The sequence below is a fragment of the Nycticebus coucang genome, chromosome 19, assembly GCF_027406575.1.
Source record: "Nycticebus coucang isolate mNycCou1 chromosome 19, mNycCou1.pri, whole genome shotgun sequence".
Lineage (NCBI taxonomy): Eukaryota > Metazoa > Chordata > Mammalia > Primates > Lorisidae > Nycticebus > Nycticebus coucang.
The window spans coordinates 15,793,376-15,815,544 of record NC_069798.1 but is presented as its reverse complement, the minus strand read 5'-3'; the positions used below and the strand labels follow the sequence as shown (position 1 = coordinate 15,815,544).

The 22,169-nt window shown below is 41.1% G+C and overlaps 1 protein-coding gene across 1 annotated transcript in view; it reads right to left on the bottom strand.

Annotated features, from left to right (window-relative positions):
* The window catches only part of TTC39C (tetratricopeptide repeat domain 39C), a 121,416-nt gene that overhangs the window by 73,184 nt on the left and 26,063 nt on the right, over positions 1-22,169 (bottom strand). The window contains exon 2 of the mRNA XM_053571984.1: positions 1,350-1,398. Coding sequence (XP_053427959.1) covers positions 1,350-1,398 — 49 coding nt within the window. The remainder of the gene's footprint in view (positions 1-1,349; positions 1,399-22,169) is intronic.

Here is a 22,169-nt window from a genome sequence, read left to right as displayed (position 1 = left end):
AGGCCACATGTGATGGGAAAGAGGCCATCTACTGACTCACATGTGACTTTTCCTAGGAGAGCCGAGGTTTCCGAGATGAATGGGCTACCTGAGTAGAGACAGTCACCACAGGGTACCTGGTTCTTGGAAGACCCTAATGAACAGCCCTCCATTCCCTATCACATTCCACCAGCCCTACCTGGGCATTTTAGGTCACCTCAGTTTGATGTTAACCTACTTTTCCACTCTAGCCAGACCCTGGCCACCTTGCCCGAGCTCCCTCACACTCTCCTCTCCGACTATCCTGTCAAGCTGCTGCAATCTCAACCCTGCCACAGCCTCACTTCCCACCTGCTCCTCTGCCCCCAAGCTCAGCCAAGACCCTTTGGTTATGTCTCCCTTCCAGCCTTTTGCAGTCAATTGGGTCCAAATGTTACCACTCATACCCAGTGTGTTCTTACAAACAGTAGGCCTTAACATTTTTTGTTGCATTTGTTAATAAGAGGAGATATTCAGGAGAATCTCTGTAAGTTGACTGCCCAAGGGACTGTACAAAGTGGTCAACATGCACAGGTGGTCAACATAAGGAACCAGGCCAACTGGACTGATACGTACATTTGGTGCATGTTCCATCTATGAAAATCAGGCCAATTTAAGGAGGTGGTTGATGTAGGGATGAAACTCTTCTCAACAGAAGCTGGCCTGGTTGGGCACCACCGGGCTGTGCCTAACATGCCCATTTGGTAACATCTTCCTAACTCTCGAATCTCAAAGCTCTCTTCCTTTTGGTTTTCTACTTCTGACTTTTTATTTCCTTGCTGCTATACAATTTCATGAAAATTTCCTTCTAAAATAGGTGTTTGAAAGTAGTTTGTGTGATATTATAGTGTTTTTTAAAAATGAAAACTCTTTGCTTTCAACATTGCCCAATTTAGTTTAAATCTAACTACAACCTATTTTCTCAGTTCCCAAATGCTAGTATTCGGAAATGTAATACCAACTGAGCCACTTTAGGTCTGCTCATTTAACTTGTGTTCTAGCCCACATTTACTCAATGATTTTAGAGAAAACCTTAATTACCCAAAGTCAGAGCTTCTCCTCCCCCCAATCCAGCTGTAATTTTTGAAGATCTTTTAATTACATTTTTATTCTAAAGAGGATTTTGATTGGGAAAAATATAATACTCCAGAAATGACATATAAACACTTCCTTTCTAAAATTAGGGAAGAGAGGTTATCTCACAGGTATTGGTTAACGGGCAAAAACTTTTGTTTCTGCTTTCAACTCTAAAAGATTTGCTATAATGGAATAATCACCAAGAGACATTATCTGTTTGTTTCTTTCCGATATCTCTTCTGATATCAACTTACCAAAAAACTGACAAAGCTGGCTCCAAAACTCATTAATGGGCTATGATTTCTGTTAAGGAAACAAAATGAAATTATTTTCAGTAAAATTTTATTTGAAAAGCATTTGATATGTCAGGATCATTATATAATCCTACTAATTGAATAGAAGTGGTGAATGGTCATCGAGCAGATTAAATTATTCTCAGAAAGAAGTTAAAGAGGCGAGTTGGTTCCAAGCTCTATACACCAGGATACAAGCTGCTCCTGATCTTGTAAAGCAAGGCAGACAACACTGTCAAACGATAACAGAGGCTGCCTTAGTAAACTTTTAAATTGAGGCTAGTAAGGAGTTGACATAGTAAATATAAACAGCGTAAAAGCCAGGCTCGTAGCTCACAACAATAATCTCAGCACTTTGGGAGGCCAAGAATGGAGGATCACTTGATGGGTTTGAGACCAGCCCAGGCAACATAGTGAAACCTCATCTCTACAAAAAATAAAATTAGCCAGGCGTGGTGGCCTGTGTCTGTAGTCCCAGCTACTTGAGAGGCTGAGGCAGGAGAACTACTTGAGCCTGCGAGTTCCAGGTTATACTGAGCTTAGACAGTGCCACTGCACCCCATCTCAAAAAAAAAAAAAAGATGGTAAATATAATCTGATTATCTGCCAAAATGTAGCTAAAGAAAGATGGTTATTTTTCATTTTTAAAATGCAAAACTTGTTACAAACATTGTGCACATAAATCAGTATCATTTCTAGAACAGACAAAAGGGTTTCACCACTGAGCAAGACTGTACAAAATCATCTCTCCACCCAAGCATGTTAGACACACCTCCCTCAAATTCAACCATTCCTCTACTGGGGTTATCCAATTTTGCCTGAAGCCAAAAATGAAACCTAACCAAATCAATGCCTGTTTAGCTTAAGGAATGTAAGAACCTGAATGCTCTGCTTCAAATTCAAAACCAGTAAGGAAATCCATGTCCCTGGCAATGGCACTAAAAGGAAAAGCAAGTTGCAATTGCCTTCTTCAATGAAAATCATTTCACTGATTTTTTTATTGCACAAATAATATATGGTCACTACAAAAAAAGGCATGAAACAATTTAGTCAATCCCCTACTAGAAATGTAGACTGTATCCAAAGTGATCGTGTGTACGTATATAGGAGGATGCGCACACTTCTGTGTGTGAGCACACACACATATATGCTTGATGAACATTTTGTACATATATTTTTGCAAGCAGGTCAAATACATTCTTGGGCTAAAATGCTAGAGGTAGGATTACTGAGTCAAAGAGTGTGCGTGATTCCAGAATGTTGGGAGACTATGGAGGGAGGATTGCTTAAGCGCAGGAGTTCAAGATCAACTCGGGCAGAAAGAGACCCCTCTCTTTACAAAAAATAAAAAAATAGTTGAGCATCATGGGATAGTCCCAGCTACTTGGGAGACTAAGACAGGAGGATCCCAGGAGCCCAGAAATTAGAGATTACAGTGAGCCGTGACTGTACCACTGAACTCTAGCCTGGGCAACAGCCCAAGAGATCCTGTCTCCAAAACAAACAAACTAACAAACAAACAACAACAAAAAAACCACCAAGAATACGTACATCCTTTTTTCTCTTGGAGGAGTATGTGTGTGCATACGTGTGTGAGAGAAAGAGAGGAATTGAGAGAGGGAGCAGAGAGAGAAAGAGACAGATCTGAGATTCAATTTGGAACATTAACCTTCTGCTACCATTTTTTTTTTCACATCTACTTGAAACTGAACAGTTAACAACAATTTCCTTACCCCACTTAATAGGTTACTTAAACCTGTAAGAAAAAAAAAATAAGGTCAACTCACTTGTGAAGAATCCCAAACTAACACTCACATCCATAAACCCAGCTCAAGCAGCGTGCTATGCTGAGTGCGGTGGCGCCTGCCTGTAATCCTAGCACTCCAGGAGGCCCATGGCAGGAGAATTGCTGGAGCTCAGGAGTTTGAGACCAGCCCCAGGAAGAAGGAGACCCCTGTCACACCTTTTGGGTGCAGGACGTAACCACAAGGAGGACTCTACCTAACAAAATAAAATATTTTGACCTGGTTGTCTGTACCCTCACATTAACCTGAAATAAAAACAATAATAAAAATAAAAATAGAGGGCGGTGCCTGTGGCTCAGTCGGTAAGGCGCCGGCTCCATATACCGAGGGTGACGGGTTCAAACCCGGCCCCAGCCAAACTGCAACCAAAAAATAGCCGGGCGTTGTGGCGGGCGCCTGTAGTCCCAGCTGCTCGGGAGGCTGAGGCAAGAGAATCGCTTAAGCCCAGGAGTTGGAGGTTGCTGTGAGCTGGGTGAGGCCACGGCACTCTACCGAGGGCCATAAAGTGAGACTCTGTCTCTACAAAAAATAAATAAATAAAAATAGAAAAGGTAGCTGAGCGTGGTGGGCACCCGCAGTCCCAGCTACTCAGGAGGCTAAAGCAGGAAGGATCACTTGAACCCAGGAGTTGGAGGTTACAGTAAGCTCTGATGACACCAATGTAATCTCCCTGGGGAGACTGAGCAAGACTCTGTCTCAAAAAAAAAAAGCAAAGAAAAAGTAAAAGCATGCAGACTGCAAAGTCTCTGTCATCCCTACAATCTGCTGCAAAAACAGATGTTAGTTTTTCTCACCCCGTGGCACTATATAAACATAATGCATGATGTCACAGGCCCCTACCCTACTATATCTCCTATCACACACGCTTACACGGCGCAGGCATCCCGCAAAGACAAATCAGTGAAAGATGGAAGGAGACACAACTCTGCCTTTCAGAAACAGACACATTTTAATCAAGTGCTGATTATAGTAAGAGCCCTTATTATTTCATATAACATCTTATCATTTAAATGGATTGAAGAAAAGGTAGAAACATTCTTTCCTCCTTGAAGTACCACTGGAAACCCCCCAGCACCTGGCTGCACCAGGCACTCAGGAGAGCGCTCGGCAGGCGGCCCTGCACAGCTCTCCCTCCAGACGGGCTCAGCTGAACAAGTTCCACTTGGTTTTTGAACATAACTCCCCCCGGCTGTTCTTAATGGAGGTTCTGCCTTTTTTTGGTGACCATGCTGTTTTAAAAGTCACACTCCCCCGAGGATCCTAAGAGTTGGTACAACTGGCAAAAAGGGCAATATTGGATGTTTCTCTAGATGCCTTACCTTGTCCACAGAAATACAGTTTTTACCAATAAGACAAGTGACATCCTCTGCTCTGCTTGGTACCATCAAAAATGGGCCTCCAAGCCAAGTACCGTGGCTCACACCTGTAATCCTAGCACTCTGGGAAGCCAACGCAGGAGGATTGCTTGAGCTCAGGAGTTTGAGACTAGCCTGGGCAAGAGCGAGACCCTGTCTCTGGTAAAAATAGAAAAATTACCCAGGCATTGTGGTAGGCACCTGTTGCCTCAGTTACTTGAGAGATTGAGGCAGGAGGATTGTTTGAACCCAGGAATTTGAGGTTGCTATGAGCTAGGCTGAGGCCACAGTACTCTAGCTTGGGGGACAAAGACTTTGTCTTAAAAAAAAAGGCTTTAAGAAGACAAAACTGGTCTGCTATTTCACCCTTCTTTCTTTCTTTTTTAAAACAAAGTCTCACGCCATCACCCTCAGTAGAGTGCTGTGACATCATAGCTCACAGCAACTTCCATCTCTTGGGCTTAAGCAATTCTCTTGCCTTACCCTCCCAAGTAGCTGGGACTACAGGCGCCCACCACAACACTATGTCTCACTCTGACATAGTGAGACTCTGTCTCAAAATAAATAAATAAAGATATAAATATTAGAAAACAAGTGTCAGAAAAGGATGTAGAAAAACTAGAAACCTTGGGTACTGCTGGTGGGACTATAGGATGGTGCAGCTGGTATGAAAAACTATGGCAATTTACAAAAAAATAATAAATAGAATTACCATATGTCCTACCACTTCCACTCCTGGGTATATATAACTCGAAAGAATTGAAAGCAGGAGCTCAAACATGTATCTTTACACCCATGTTCATAGCCACACTATTGACAATAGCCAAAATGTGGAAGCAACCCAAGTGTTCATTGATGGATGAATGGATAAACAAAATGTGGTTTATATATACGATGGAATATTAATCCGCCTTGGAAAGAGAAAATTCAAACACATGCTACAATATGGCTATATCTTGAGGCCAATTCATGCTAAGTGAAATAAGCTAGTCACACACACACACACGCTGGGATTCCACTTACACGAAATCCCCATCACAGTCAAATTCACAGACAGAAAGTTGAAAGGTGATATCCTCTGGGGCCAGTGGGGTGGGGAGAGGAATGGAGAGAAGCTGTTTAATGGCTACAGCTTTTGAGTTGGGCAAGATGAAAAGAATTCTGCGGACTGGTTGAAAATGATGTGAATACACACTTAACAGCATGAAACTGCACCTTTAAACATGGTTAGGCTGGGCATGGTGGCTCATGCCTGTAACTCCAGCACTTTGGATGGCCAAAGTGGAAGGATAGCTTGAGGCCCAAAGTTTGAGACCTGGGTAACATAGTTGAGACCCTGCCTCTTAAAAATAAATGGTGAGGATGACAAATTTTATTATGTGTATTTTATCACGGTTAAAAATTTTAATGGAAAAAACTATCCATAAAGAATAAAAGATTCATAAAACAACCAAATGGAATATTACCATGACCTAAAAATGCTTTTGATAGAATTTAAAGTAAAAACAAAAGTTCTGTGTGCATAATGTTTCAATACACATGGACAATGAAAAGTGAAAATATCTGTTGTGAGAGGCAAGAAGATTAAGAATGGTTCTTTTCAGTGTAAAGTGTGTGTATGTGAGTGGGGATAAACAGTTACGACTAAAACTGATCTCATCATCATTTCTGCTTTCTTGTCATCACCATGGACATTCTCCCTACATTTGTACTCCTTTTAGAGAAAAATGCATCATTTAAGTTGATTTACTTGTTCTAAATACTCCCTGTGATTCAGTTGTTTTCTTTGATACAGTTTCTCAACGGAACCTATGATTTAGCCAACCAAACAGAATAATGGGGCAATTCAGCAGCAGAACAGCCAAATTGTGGGAAGAAGTTATTCACTCGGTGGCAAGCTGAGGCTCACTGTGCCGAGCAGGGCGTCCTGAGCACAGGGGTAGCACAGGGTCCACCTACATGGACCCCAAGAAATAGAGAGACAGTACATACCTCACTTGTGCGAGGTCTCTCCCCAACACAGTCTGATTTCTACTCCTCCCAAATCCCCCCAAATGCAAATGAATTGGGGATTGCTTTTTATATAATCCATATAAGCAATGTAAATATTTTTAATCCATCTGTTTCAAAATAAAAGGAAAGAAGGCCACACATTTTCTTGCTATGTAAAGTGCATTCTCTTGGTGAAAAAAAATGTTTGCTCATTTTTAATAGTGCAACCTTCCTCCTGCCTTGCTGACTCCTCCCCACTCTGCCAAGAAAAATAGACATGATTGCAAGAGGGACTTTACCTAACAAATGCAATCAGTGTAACCTGGCTTATTGTATCCTCAATGAATCCCCAACAATAAAAAAAAAAAAGAAAGAAAAATTACAAATACAAAAGCCTTACAATAAGGAATTTTATGAGGGTTGAGCTAAAAATTAAAACTAGGTGCTTTGAATATACAAAGGTCAGCACTAATGGATAAAGCCTTGAAATGTCTCAATTTCGCATGGCACTGATGGTCTGAACACAGCCCTTACTTACCTTATACTTGTGGTTCCTGGGCAACTGGTTCAATTTTTACTGTTCAGTATTTCAAAGTTTTCTAACTCTGAGTACACTGTGGTGGTAATCAATGGATAAGATGAATTTGGTGCTTCTGCAATGAATTATGTTTTCAAAATATATTGAACTTAATTCTTTAACACCATTCGGACATGGGAAATTATTATGGGAGCACCTCGGAGGCCTCAGTCTCCATTTAAAGATATGGCAACTATGGTACAGAAAGAAACATAAAGCCAAAGAACACAAAGGCTCCCATCACTCAGTCACTAAGGAGACGGAAAGATCTCCCTCTACTCCTATTACAAAACCAAGGAAAAACAGTGACATTTTCAGACCAGGCAGAATTCATTTAACAAATGTTTATTGAGCAGAGCACCTCTCCTAGGCAGAAAAGGAAAAGGTTCTTCAGAAATAATAAATGGAAAACTCTAGACCAAAGATTTAGGAAGAAAAACACACCATGCCCTCAGATGATGGTCCAGGAAAATAAAATGTGAACAGGTTCATTTAAAGGGCTTTTCTGGACATGATTCATAATTGTTAACAAGAATAGTTTTCAAAAGGAATAACATGATTTATTCTAAAAACATCTTACTTTAAAAGTCCTCCAAATGGGGCCGTGCCTGTGGCTCAAAGGGATAGGGCGCCAGTCCCATATGCTGGAGGTGGTGGGTTCAAACCCGGCCTCGGCCAAAAACCACAAAAAAAAGTCCTCCAAAGGTATGATAATGTATTCTATATAGCATCCCTAGAGGGGTCATAGATGATGAGACAGCATCTGTGGAATGCTCCCTTTTGGATCCTATTAGGAATCAGATTGTAAAATAAAATTCGTTACCTGTGGTTTCCCTAAAACGTAAAGTCGCTTCTATAGTAATGCCTATGGATCTATCTCATTTATTAGGCCTCATCCTCCCAACAGGTCTGGGAGGTAGGGGGTACCCAGGTCCAGGTCTGTAGCCTGTGCACCCCTCTGCTCCACATCCTCTAAGTAGCTGTGATCAAGTTCAAATTTTAAATGGCTCCCCACAGTACACAGCCAACGCTGAGCCCACTCTGGAAAATAAAAATGTCAATGCCATCCAGGCCACACAAAAACAATACGATTCACTATCAACCTCAGAGAAATAATATATGGCTTTCTAGGCTGTTCCTTAAAAACCAATGAAAACATGTTTTATGAAATCCAAGATATTTAATTTTAAAATCACATATCCAAGTCATGATCAGATAATGTTCCTCAGCTCGAAATAAATGAAAAGTGAACTCTTCTATACCTAGGGCAATAGGAAAAATTCTAACAAATCTAGTTTTGTTCCATTCATCTATTCAGAATGTATTTGCTGAGCACCCCATCCACAGTAGGTTCTGTGCTGTGCACCAGAGGAGACTCAGAGAGGAATGAGAATACTCCCCCTCTTCTCAGACCCTACCAGGTCCAGCATGGCAGCTGGAAACAGTCCTACTAACCTCTCTGTTAAACAGTGACGGAGACAGGTAAATGTTTGCCACTCTGACCTACAGGGTCTTCCCTCATCACTGTATTTTTTTGCAAATGGATGAGGCCCCCTCTAACACCACATTTGATGAAATCTGAAAAAGGCTATTTGCCATGTTTGATTCTCTTTTTTAAAAAGGATTCTGAATAGGCTGGGCCTGGTGGCTCACACCTGTATCCCTAGCACTCTGGGAGGCCAAGGCAGGTGATTTGCCTGAGCTCAGAGGTTTGAGACCAGCCTGAGCAAGAGCAAGACCTCATCTCTCAGAAAACAGCTATGCATTTGCCAAGCATCTGTAGTCCCAGCTACTTGGGAGGCTGAGGCAAGAGGATTGCTTGAGCCCAAGAGCTTGAGGTTGCTGTGAGCTGTGATGCCCCTGCACTCTACCAAGTATGACAGGATAAGACTGTCTCAAAAAAGAAGAACAAAAAGGACATGAAGATGTCTCCAGTCCCTCACATCTCTATTTCGATCTGTACAGAGCACTTATTACTAGTAGGTACTTGCCTCCTGTTTGTTTGAAGAAATAGAAGCTCCCAGGGTGGGGACTCTATCTCTGTTACATGACTAACCACTTGGGACAGAACCCCGGAGTGCGGCAGGTCCCCAGTACATGTCTGTTTAACAAACCAACCAACCATGTCCTACAAAAGCCACATTTCCTACCTCCTTTGATGGAATGCCCTCTACGGCAGTGGTTCTCAACCTTCCTACTACCGTGACCCTTTAATACAGTTACCAGCAACGAAAATAATTTTAAGGTTGGGGGTCACCACATGGGGAACTGTATTAAAGGGTCGCAGCATTAGGAAGGTTGAGAACCACTGCTCTACAGGGTCACAAAAATTACCAGATGTTAAGAAGGTCTTTACCAATCTGAAACCTCCAAAACTACTTTCACTAATACGTGTGTTTATTTCCTTTATCAGAAGATAGCAGGGGAAAGAATTTACTTTTCAGACATAACTCAAAGCATGACCTAAAACACGCATGTCTCTAAAAGCACTGATCACTATCATCGTTTAGTTTATGAGCGTTTGATTACAAGTGTTTGGAATACGCTCAGTCTTCTGTTCAGAGTTGTTTTTCTTGTGTTCCTACCCTTCTTGGGGATATGGGAGTCTGCAGCCACCACCAGCTCACACCCCTTCATGTTGGGGTCACCCTGGGCCAGGAGGGGTGCCAGTGCCCAGGCGTGCAGTGTTATTTGAGCTCATGGTCACTGTAGTTGCTCACTGTTTACTTTCGTAATGTTAACTGCTTGTGATGTGATGACTCTGTAATTTACTGGCTGGTGCCAAGAAGCCACAAAAGACTCTGCCTGGGACCAGCAAAGCCATTAAGCTTGTAGCAGGCAGGGTGGACGTTTGGGGCAGTTCAACTCTGGGTCTCCTCTGCACGTAGGCACCAAATGAGCAGAAGCCTCAATGGTTCATTCTTACAGATTGAGGCAGCAACTGTATCCAGGTGGATCACTAAGGAGCCACTCTAAGGGACGTCCTGATGACGATAACTAAGCCCTGACCCTGACTTCCGATGGACGACTGTTCTGACAGATGTTTCTTAGGAGCACACACATTAAGAATGCAACAAACATTCTGAGTACAACAAAATTGCTTTCAATGCCACTGAGGTCATTTAGAATACAGACAGGTTCTACAAGCGGATGACCAAAACACAATTTCTTCTCCCTACCAGCAGATGTAGGGATATCCCTTAACACATGGGAGTATTAAGGGGCAGGGGTAGATTACAGGAACAAAGACAAAAACAATGGTGAGCAGGACAGAGGACACACGAGCTTGGCCTAGAGGGGCTGGATGGTAGTGAGGGGGCGGGCAGCTAGGAGAGCCGGGCACTGGCCCTCTCAGAGGCCCAGGTGGCGGCCCAGCACCCAGCAGCCAGGCCTGGGATGAGGGATGGAGGGGACCAAAAGGCTGAAAAAGCAAAATGAAACCCAGAGAAAACAGTCTGGGCCTGAGTCCCCCATCAGTGAACCGCCAAGTAATTTCCTGAGTTAGAATTAACCAGTTTAATTCATATGACTGACTGACTAGTAAGTGAATATTTAAGAAATAAATAGCTACATGCAAATTAAGTTTGTCTGGGGACAAGAACAGGAAAAATAAGACACGTTTCCATTTCCTTTTCCATTATTACTTGAATCCTGTACATTTTTAAAAACAAAATAGAAACAGAGGGAAGGAAACATCCTACTCTCTTGCCTGGGGCTTTGGCAAGAGGATTCTTCCCCCAACCTCCTCCTTTCCTCAGTGGCTCCTGCTCAGCCTCCAATCTTGGTCCAAACGCCATGGGTTCCAGGCCACCCTTCAGGTCCCCCAGGTTAGTGGGAGCCTCGTTTCTCCTCAACCTTCACCCCGAGAACAACACTCAGACCTGCATGGTACTCAGCATGGGGCCTGGCACCTGGCATGCCCTCAGCAGGTGCTTCTTGAATAAATGAGCCCAGGGACTAACTGAATGAATAGCTATTTGCATATTGAGGAATTTACGCGTAAGGTGGCTATGTGACAGGTGGAATTGTTTGGAATTGAATTCTTTCCATGTTGTAAAAGTTTTTTACTGAGTGAAAAAAAATCACTAAAAAATTCACCTGGCATATAGAATGTACAATATCAGTTATTTATTGACTGAAGTTAATAAATAATGAATTGGTCTAAATAAATAAAAATGTTTTCCATGCCTCTGAAGGTATTCCCCAAAATGGGATTAATACTTGGGTAGCCTCTGAATGCTTAAAAAGATTTCCTGCCCTTACCGCTAGCTCTCTTTAAAACATCATTTTATAAATACAGTTCCTGAATTTGTTTACCCATAGGACTATGAAAATCATTTTAGAGTACCATGGGGTCATAGTAGCAAGCTCAAACTCTTGGGCTTAAGCGATCCTCTTGCCTCAGCCTCCCAAGTAGCTGGGACTACAGGCACCTGCTACAATGCCTGGCTGATTTTAGAGATGGGGTCTTGCTCTTGCTCAGGCTGATCTCATACTCCTGAGCTCAGGCAATCCAGCTGCTCCAGCCTCCCAGAGTATTAGGATTACAGGTATGAGCCACTGTGCCCTGCCTTAAAGGAAGCTTCTTAAGCTAGGAATCTTATTATAAAATGTTCTCTCCAGTGGCCCAAACATGTCTTAAAAACTACATGATCATGTACTGGTATCTTATTCTATAAGTATATTTTTAATAATTTAAAATGTAAATAATTACATAGTATTGTTGCAAAGAATATATTCTATAATAGAAAATAATAAATCTATTTTTTTACCTACACACTGATTAACTCCAACATGCAAAGAACTTCCTACCTTTGAAAAATCCATGTAAGAAAAAATTTGCCAAAAATAGCAATCATTGATACTGCCCGTAGAAGTGGTATCTTAAAAGATAAACACGTACTGTTATAATTTTTTTAATAAACAGAAGTACAGTGCACAAAAAGAAAGCAATATTTGCTCAGAGCTGCAATAAAACTAATCATATTCCAGAAGAATTGAGGTAGGAAAAAAGTTGCCTGTTTTAACTGAAAATGTACATTTTAATACAATTATTTATCATATTCTTTAAAAAATTCAAATCAGAATGGTAAATGCCTTTAATTTTCTGCTCATACAGGCAGGACTAGCCACTGCCTTCAGGCCATGAGAAGAAGCCTTGCATAAATGAAAAAGGGCAGACTCTAAAAACACCTCATTTATTTAACGAAGTCAGAAACAGGTATTTTAAATTTGAATTTTAACAAAATCAATTCTCATAAGCCCTTAACTGCTTAGGCAACTGTATATTAATATCTTATAGTTTATCAAAATTGCAAAACTTTATAACATTTTGGAAAGCACACATGATATATTTCTTTTCCAAATATACTGGTTTATCAGTATCACATAAATATAATGCTGTATTTTTTTTTTTTTTTTTTTTTGAGATAGAGACTCACTTTCTCGGTGGAGTGCTGTAGAATCATAGCTCACAGCAACCTCAAACTCTTGGGCTCAAGTGATCCTCTTGCCTTAGCCTCTGGAGTAGCTGGGACTATAGGAGCCCACCACAATGCCTGGCTATTTTTAGAAACGAGGTCTCGCTCTGGCTCAGGCTGGTCTGGAACCTGTGAGCTCAGGCAATCCACTGGCCTTGGCCTCCCAGAGTGCTAGGATTACAGGCATGAGCCACCGTGCCTGGCCCCAATGCTGTATGTATATATATTTTTTGGCTTAAGTGATTCTCTTGTCTCGGCCTCCCAAGTAGCTGGGACTACAGGGTGTCACAGCTAATAGCTGTCATTGTTGTTTAGCAGGCCTGGGCAGGGTTTGAATCTGCCAGCCCTGGTGTATGCGGCCAGTGCCCTAATCACTGAGCTATGGGCGCCGAGCCAGCCAATGCTGTATTTTTAGTTTCACTTCAAGTAGAAGCATTTTTGGACCACAAAAATGCATATATAATAGATGAAAACCTACCTATAAGAGATTCTATTTTAATAACAGAATGATTTTTTTTGCCACATTAAAGCTGTTGTGATTATATTTGGGAAAGTGATATTGCAGATCAAAAGAAACAAGCAATGTACAAAATAAGCATGGCTAAACGAGTAAGATGGTGTTTGTTCCTAGTCCCTAGAACACTGAATAGGTGACTATTTTAAATTGCACATGAACTTTATGGACATCTGTTATTTTGATTACCTTCTCTACAGTCCTGTCTCCAATATAGAGCTGTTATATATGTTTTAATGATCTGTTACGATTCCAAATATTCCCAGTAAGAGATCTTTCCTTCTTCCATAGTTTTATTAAAGTACCAAATTAAGCTGCAAGTAAGCGAGGGTCTATTTGGTTGATTTTGCTATTATTGCTACAATACGCACAGGCCTTCCTCTCTGCATGTCATCTGCCTTCCTGCTACAAAAAGAAATGAGAAGCAAAGAAGCAAGGGCGGAAGACACGGAGAAAAGAGGGACGGAGGGAGGAAGAGAAGGAGAAAACGAAAGAAACAGCACTGTCGTCTAACAATGATGCAAATTTTGAGAACAGATGATATTAAATACAAATTAAAGTTGAATAAGCTATATAATCATAAAGACCTCACATTTTATAAAGAACTGTGAGACAAAAAAAAAAAAAAGAATCGTGAGACTAAAAAAATAATATACATCAGTGTAAATGTATCTCAAGAAACTGTGGACTTTATGAAAATAAGGTTGTGAGTAGAGCAGAACGAATGTCATGTTAAAAATTCTATGTACTACATGGGGCGGCGCCTGTGGCTCAGTTGGTAAGGTGCCGGCCCCGTATACCGAGGGTGGCGGGTTCAAACCCGGCCCCGGCCAAACTGCAACCAAAAAATAGCCGGGCGTTGTGGCAGGCGCCTGTAGTCCCAGTGTGAGGCCACAGCCCTCTACCGAGGGCCGTAAAGTAAGACTCTGTCTCTACGAAAAAAAAAAAAATTCTATGTACTACAGAGGCTGATATTTAGGGAAAGCTAAGTATTTCAGTAACAAACATCCATTAAATTATGCGAGATAAAAGTCAGATTTGGGAGCTGGGTGCGGTGGCTCATGTCTGTGATCCTGGCACACTGGGAGGCTGAGGCATGTGGATTGTGGATTGCCTGAGCTCAGGAGTTCAAGACCAGCCTGAACCAGACCACGACCCAGTCACTAAAAATAGCCAGGCATTGTGGTGGCTGCCTGTAGTCCCAGCTCTCTGGGAGGCTGAGGTAAGAGGATCACTTGAGCCCAAGACTTTGAGGTTGCTGTGAGCTGTGATGCTACGGCACTCTACCCAGGATGACAAAGTGAGACTCTGTCTCAAAAAAAAAAAAAAAACTAATATAAAAATAAATAATATAAAAGTCAAATTATTGGAAGCAAAAACAAAACACATTTAAATGGATTTTTTCCTGCAGAAGTCTAGTTGACACGCTGCTTTGTGGAGATACATTCAAATATACAACATAATACTTGCAATGACTGGTGGGAATGGAAATGGTACAAATCTTTTAGAAAAGTCCTCTTTGTGTATTTCAAGGGACTTACAAAATGTTTCTCAGAATCTACTCTAAGGCTGGTCACAGTGGCTCACAACTATAAGAACTTTGGAAAGGTTCAGAGGGGAGAATCACTTGAGGCCAGGATTTTAAGACCAACATAGTGTCTCAGTCCCTGACTTTGGCCCTGGAAGGCTCTAGCCAGGAGCCGGGCGCGGTGCTGTGTCAATTGCAAAACCCTCTCTTCGCTAAAGCGGCGTCCTGTGCTGAAGTTTCCAAGGGCTATCAATGACAAATGAGGACTTACTGTACTGGGCTGGTCTTTTTTTTTTTTTGAGACAGAGCCTCAAGCTGTTGCCCTCAGTAGAGTGCTGTGACATCACAGCCATAGCAACCTCCAACTCCTGGGCTCAAGCGATTCTCCTGCCTCCGCCTCCCAAGTAGCTAGGACTACAGGTGCCCGCCTCCACGCCCGGCTGTTTTTTGGTTGTAGCTGTCATTGTTGTTTGGTGGGACTGGGCTGGATTTGAGCCTGCCAGCTCAGGTGTATGTGGCTGGCGCCTTAGCTGCTTGAGCCATAGGCACCGAGCCTCAGGCTGGTCTTTAAGTCCTGGCCTCAGCCTCTCAAAATACAAGGATTACAGGCATGAGCCACTGCACCCAGCCTGAGATATTTTAAAAACTGTAGTTATCGAATGGGCAGCCAAGCTAAGAAGTGTTAACCATGTTTAAAAAGTCACTCTCTCTGGCTGAGTATAAAGTAAGGGCTAGGAGGCGGAGCAAGATGGCAGCCGAGTAACAGCTTCCTTGCATCTGGGCACAGTGAGTCTGGGGATATAGGACTCCAGGCATCTCTGGCTGGTGGGATCTGCCTACCATTACCCCTGAGAGGATACAGGGAGTCAGAGAGAGACTTCTGGACCCCAAGAGGAGGACTAAAACAGTGGAAAACCGGCGAGTGGTCGGGTGTGTTTAATCCGTCTAAACCCGCCCGCAACTTCCACAGGCACAAGAACTTAAAGAGCAAGAGGAAGTGAAAGGAAAATTAGGGCAAGGAAACAGATAAAAGAAATCACCCATGAGGAAGAATCAGCAGAAAACTCCAGGCAACATGAAGAACCAGTCCAGAACAACCCCGCCAAGGGACCATGAGGTAGCTACTGCAGAGGATTCCACCTATACAGAAATGTTAGGAATGACAGAAAGGGAATTTAGAATACACATGTTGAAAACAATGAAAGAAATGATGGAAACAATGAAGGAAATTGCTAATAAAGTGGAAAATAACCAAAAGGAAATCCAAAAACAGAATCAAATCAGAGATGAACGATATGAAGAATATAAAAAGGATAAAAAGGATATAGCAGAGCTGAAGGAAATGAAACAGTCAATCAGGGAACTTAAAGATGCAATGGAAAGCATCAACAACAGGTTAGACCATGCAGAAGAAAGAATTTCAGAGGTAGAAGACAAAGTTTTTGAGATAACTCAGATAGTAAAAGAGGCAGAAAAGAAGAGAGAGAAAGCAGAACGTTCACTGTCAGAATTATGGGACTTTATGAAGTGTTCCAACATACGAGTTATAGGAATTCCAGAAGGGGAAGAAGAATGCCCCAGAGGAATGGAAGCCATACTAGAGAATATTATCAAAGAAAATTTCCCAAATATCACCAAAGATTCTGACACACTGCTTTCAGAGGGCTATTGGACCCCAGGTCGCCTCAACTCTAACTGAGCTTCTCCAAGACACATTGTGATGAACCTGTCCAAAGTCAAGACAAAAGAAAAGATTCTGCAAGCTGCCAGGAGTAAGCACCAGTTGACCTACAGGGGCAAATCCATCAGATTGACCGCAGACTTCTCTAATGAAACTTTCCAAGCAAGAAGACAATGGTCATCTACCTTTAATCTACTTAAACACAACAATTTCCAGCCCAGAATTCTGTAGCCTGCTAACCTAAGCTTCAAAATTGATGGAGAAATCAAATCATTTACGGATATACAAACATTGAGGAAATTTGCCACAACAAGACCAGCTCTACAGGAAATACTTCAACCTGTTCTGCACACTGACCACCACAATGGATCAGCAGCAAAGTAAGAACTCAGAAATTACAGGACAGAACCAAACCTCCACACTGATGCAAAAGATAAAACTAAGCAATGGACTCTCACAAAATAAGACAAATAGAATACTACCACACTTAACAATTATCTCAATAAATGTTAATGGCTTGAATTCCCCACTAAAGAGACATAGATTGGTTGACTGGATTAAAAAACACAAGCCATCCATTTGCTGTCTGCAAGAAACACACCTGGCTTCAAAAGACAAATTAAAGCTCCGAGTCAAGGGTTGGAAGACTATTTTTCAGGCAAATGGAATTCAGAAGAAAACAGGAGTTGCAATCTTATTTTCAGATACATGTGCATTTAAAGCAACTAAAGTCAAAAAAGACAAAGATGGTCACCTTATATTGGTCAAGGGAAAAATACAACAAGAAGACATTTCAATTCTAAATATTTATGCACCCAATTTAAATGCTCCCAGATTCTTGAAACAGACCTTACTCAGTCTGAGCAATATGATCTCTGATAATACCATAATAACAGGGGACCTTAACACTCCTCTTACAGAGCTGGACAGATCCTCTAAACAGAAATTAAACAAGGATATAAGAGACTTAAATGAGACCCTAGAACTGCTTGATAGACGCATATAGAACACTCCATCCCAAAGATAAAGAATATACATTCTTCTCATCACCCCATGGAACATTCTCCAAAATTGATCATATCCTGGGACACAAAACAATTATCAACAGAATCAAAGGAATTGAAATTTTACCTTGTATCTTCTCAGACCATAAGACACTAAAGGTGGAACTCAACTCTAACAAAAATGCTCGACTCCACCCAAAGGCATGGAAACTAAACAATCTTCTGTTGAATAACAGATGGGTGAAGGAAGAAATAAAACAGGAAATCATTAACTTCCTTGAGCATAACAACAATGAAGACACAAGCTACCAAAACCTGTGGGATACTGCAAAAGCAGTTTTGAGAGGAAAATTCGTCGCTTTAGATGCCTACATTCGAAAAACTGAAAGAGAGCACATCAACAATCTCACAAGAGATCTTATGGAATTGGAAAAAGAAGAACAATCTAAGCCTAAACTCAGTAGAAGAAAAGAAATATCCAAAATCAAATCAGAGATCAATGAAATTGAAAACAAAAGAATCATTCAGAAAATTAATGAAACAAGGAGTTGGTTATTTGAAAAAATAAATAAAATAGATAAACCATTGGCCAGACTAACGAGGAATAGAAAAGTAAAATCTCTAGTAACCTCAATCAGAAATGATAAAAGGGAAATAACAACTGATCCCACAGAGATCATCTCTGAATACTACCAGAAACTCTATGCCCAGAAATTTGACAATGTGAAAGAAATGGATCAATATTTGGAATCACACCTTCTCCCTAGACTCAGCCAGGAAGAAATAGAGCTCCTGAACAGACCAATTTCAAGCACTGAGATCAAAGAAACAATAAAAAAGCTTCCAACCAAAAAATGCCCTGGTCCAGATGGCTTCACTCCAGAATTCTATCAAACCTTCAAGGAAGAGCTTATTCCTGTACTGCAGAAATTATTCCAAAAAATTGAGGAAGAAGGAATCTTCCCCAACACATTCTATGAAGCAAACATCACCCTGATACTAAAACCAGGAAAAGACCCAAACAAAAAGGAGAATTTCAGACCAATCTCACTCATGAACATAGACGCAAAAATTCTCAACAAAATCCTAGCCAATAGATTACAGCTTATCATCAAAAAAGTCATTCATCATGACCAAGTAGGCTTCATCCCAGGGATGCAAGGCTGGTTTAACATATGCAAGTCTATAAATGTTATGCACCATATTAACAGAGGCAAAAATAAAGATCACATGATCCTCTCAATAGATGCAGAAAAAGCATTTGATAAAATCCAGCATCCTTTTCTAATTAGAACACTGAAGAGTATAGGCATAGGTGGCACATTTCTAAAACTGATTGAAGCTATCTATGACAAACCCACAGCCAAGATTTTACTGAATGGAGTAAAACTCAAAGCTTTTCCTCTTAGAACTGGAACCAGACAAGGTTGTCCTCTGTCACCTTTACTATTCAACATAGTGCTGGAAGTTCTAGCCAACACAATTAGGCAAGACAAGGAAATAAAGGGAATCCAAATGGGAGCAGAGGAGGTCAAACTCTCCCTCTTTGCTGACGACATGATCTTATACTTAGAGAACCCCAAAGACTCAACCACAAGACTCCTAGAAGTCATCAAAAAATACAGTAATGTTTCAGGATATAAAATCAACGTCCACAAGTCAGTAGCCTTTGTGTACACCAATAACAGTCAAGATGAGAAGCTAATTAAGGACACAACTCCCTTCACCATAGTCTCAAAGAAAATGAAATACCTAGGAATATACCTAACGAAGGAGGTGAAGGACCTCTATAAAGAAAACTATGAAATCCTCAGAAAGGAAATAGCAGAGGATATTAACAAATGGAAGAACATACCATGCTCATGGATGGGAAGAATCAACATTGTTAAAATGTCTATACTTCCCAAAGCAATCTACCTATTCAATGCCATTCCTATCAAAATACCAACATCGTACTTTCAAGATTTAGAGAAAAGGATTCTGCGTTTTGTATGGAACCGGAAAAAACCCCGTATAGCTAAGGCAGTTCTCTGTAACAAAAATAAAGCTGGGGGCATCAGCATACCAGATTTTAGTCTGTACTACAAAGCCATAGTGCTCAAGACAGCATGGTACTGGCACAAAAACAGAGACATAGACACTTGGAATCGAATTGAAAACCAAGAAATGAAACTGACATCTTACAACCACCTAATCTTTGATAAACCAAACAAGAACATACCTTGGGGGAAAGACTCCCTATTCAATAAATGGTGTTGGGAGAACTGGATGTCTACATGGAAAAGACTGAAACTGGACCCACACCTTTCCCCACTCACAAAAATTGATTCAAGATGGATAAAGGACTTAAACTTAAGGCATGAAACAATAAAAATCCTCCAAGAAAGCATAGGAAAAACACTGGAAGATATTGGGCTGGGGAAAGACTTCATGAAGAAGACTGCCATGGCAATTGCAACAACAACAAAAATAAACAAATGGGACTTCATTAAACTGAAAAGCTTCTGTACAGATAAGGAGACAATAACCAAAGCAAAGAGACAACCTACACAATGGGAAAGGATATTTGCATATTTTCAATCAGACAAAAGCTTGATAACTAGGATCTATAGAGAACTCAAATTAATCCACATGAAAAAAGACAACAATCCCTTATATCAATGGGCAAGAGACATGAATAGAACTTTCTCTAAAGACGACAGACGAATGGCTAACAAACACATGAAAAAATGTTCATCATCTCTATATATTAGAGAAATGCAAATCAAAACAACCCTGAGATATCATCTAACCCCAGTGAGAATGGCCCACATCACAAAATCTCAAAACTGCAGATGCTGGCGTGGATGTGGAGAGAAGGGAACACTTTTACACTGCTGGTGGGACTGCAAACTAGTACAACCTTTCCGGAAGGAAGTATGGAGAATCCTTAAAGCACTCAAGCTAGACCTCCCATTTGATCCTGCAATCCCATTACTGGGCATCTACCCAGAAGGAAAGAAATCCTTTTATCATAAGGACACTTGTACTAGACTGTTTATTGCAGCTCAATTTACAATCGCCAAAATGTGGAAACAGCCTAAATGCCCACCAACCCAGGAATGGATTAACAAGCTGTGGTATATGTATACCATGGAATACTATTCAGCCATTAAAAAAAATGGAGACTTTACATCTTTCGTATTAACCTGGATGGACGTGGAAGACATTCTTCTTAGTAAAGCATCACAAGAATGGAGAAGCATGAATCCTATGTACTCAATTTTGATATGAGGACAATTAATGACAATTATGGTTATGGGGGGGGAAACAGAAAGAGGGAAGGAGGGAGGGGGGTGGGGCCTTGGTGTGTGTCACACTTTATGGGGACAAGACATGATTGCAAGAGGGACTTTACCTAACAATTGCAATCAGTGTAACCTGGCTTATTGTACCCTCAATGAATCCCCAACAATAAAAAAAAAAAAAAAAGGAAAAACAGAAGAAAAAAAAAAAAAGACCAACATAGTGACACCATGTCGCTCAAAAAAAAAAAATGCTCTAAGAAAAAATAAAATGTAGGAAAAATTTCTACACAATGATGTTTATTGTAGGCTGTGCATGGTTACTGTAATCCTAGCACTCTGGGAGGCCTAGGTGGGTGGAGTGCTTGAGCTCAGGAGTTCAAGACTAGCCTGAGCAAAAGTGAGAACCTGTCTCTACTAAAAACAGAAAAACTAGCCAGGCATTGTGGTGGGTGCCTGTAGTCCCAGCTACTTGGGAGGCTGAGGCAAGAGGATCAATTAAGCCCAAGAGTTTGAGGTTGCTGTGAGCTATGATGCCAAGGCACTCTATCCAGTATATCTAAAAAAAAAAAAAAAAAAAGTTTGTTGGAGGGTGACCAACATTTTGTTTTTGTTTTTCTCTGTCACACGCTGTTTTTCTCTGCCCAAGAGTTGTCTTGGGCCACATATTAAATACACAAACACTAACAAAAACTGATCAGCAAAAAAAAGTCCATGCATAGTTTTCATGATATCAACACTATTGACAAGCAAAGAAAGTCCTCACAAAATCAGAATGCGGCCCACAAACTGCAGGTTGGACACCTCTGATAGTATCAAGAAACAAAAACTAGAATGTTGAATACAAATTGTAAGCCAAATCAGATATAGTTATGGAGTGAAATATTATTTTGCAAAATAAATGGTATAACTAAGGAAATGCTTACTCCAGTGTGTTTGAAAAAGCAGGGGCTCTAGGAATGTTCCTGTATTAAGATCTCAACTTGGAACACGAACTAGCTGTGGGACCACTAGCAAGATATACAAAGTCTCAATCTGTGTCTCCTTATTTGAAATTTGATATAATTTTACCACCTTAGATGGGTATAATAAGAAAACAAGGCCAGCTGTGGGACCACTAGCAATATATACAAAGTCTCAATCTGTGTCTCCTTATTTGAAATTTGATATAATTTTACCACCTTAGATGGGTATAATAAGAAAACAAGGCCAGGCACAGTAGCTCATGCCTGTAATCCTAGCACTCTGGGAGGCCGAGGCAGGTAGATGGCCTGAGCTCAGGGGTTCGAGACCAGCCTAAGCAAGAGCGAGACCCCTGTCTCTGAAAACTAGCCAGGCATTGTGGTGGGCCTCAGCTACGTGGGAAGCTGAAGAAGAGGATTTCTTGAGGCCAAGAGTTTGAGCTTGCTGTGAGCTATGATGCTCAAAAAAAAGGAAACTATCTAAAATGCCTAGTCTGAAGCTTGACATGTAGTAAGTAGACCATGAACCAGTTATGTAAAAACATTCACAAAAGGAAATACCAAGATGTTACCTATGAATGTGGAAGTAAAGGGTGATT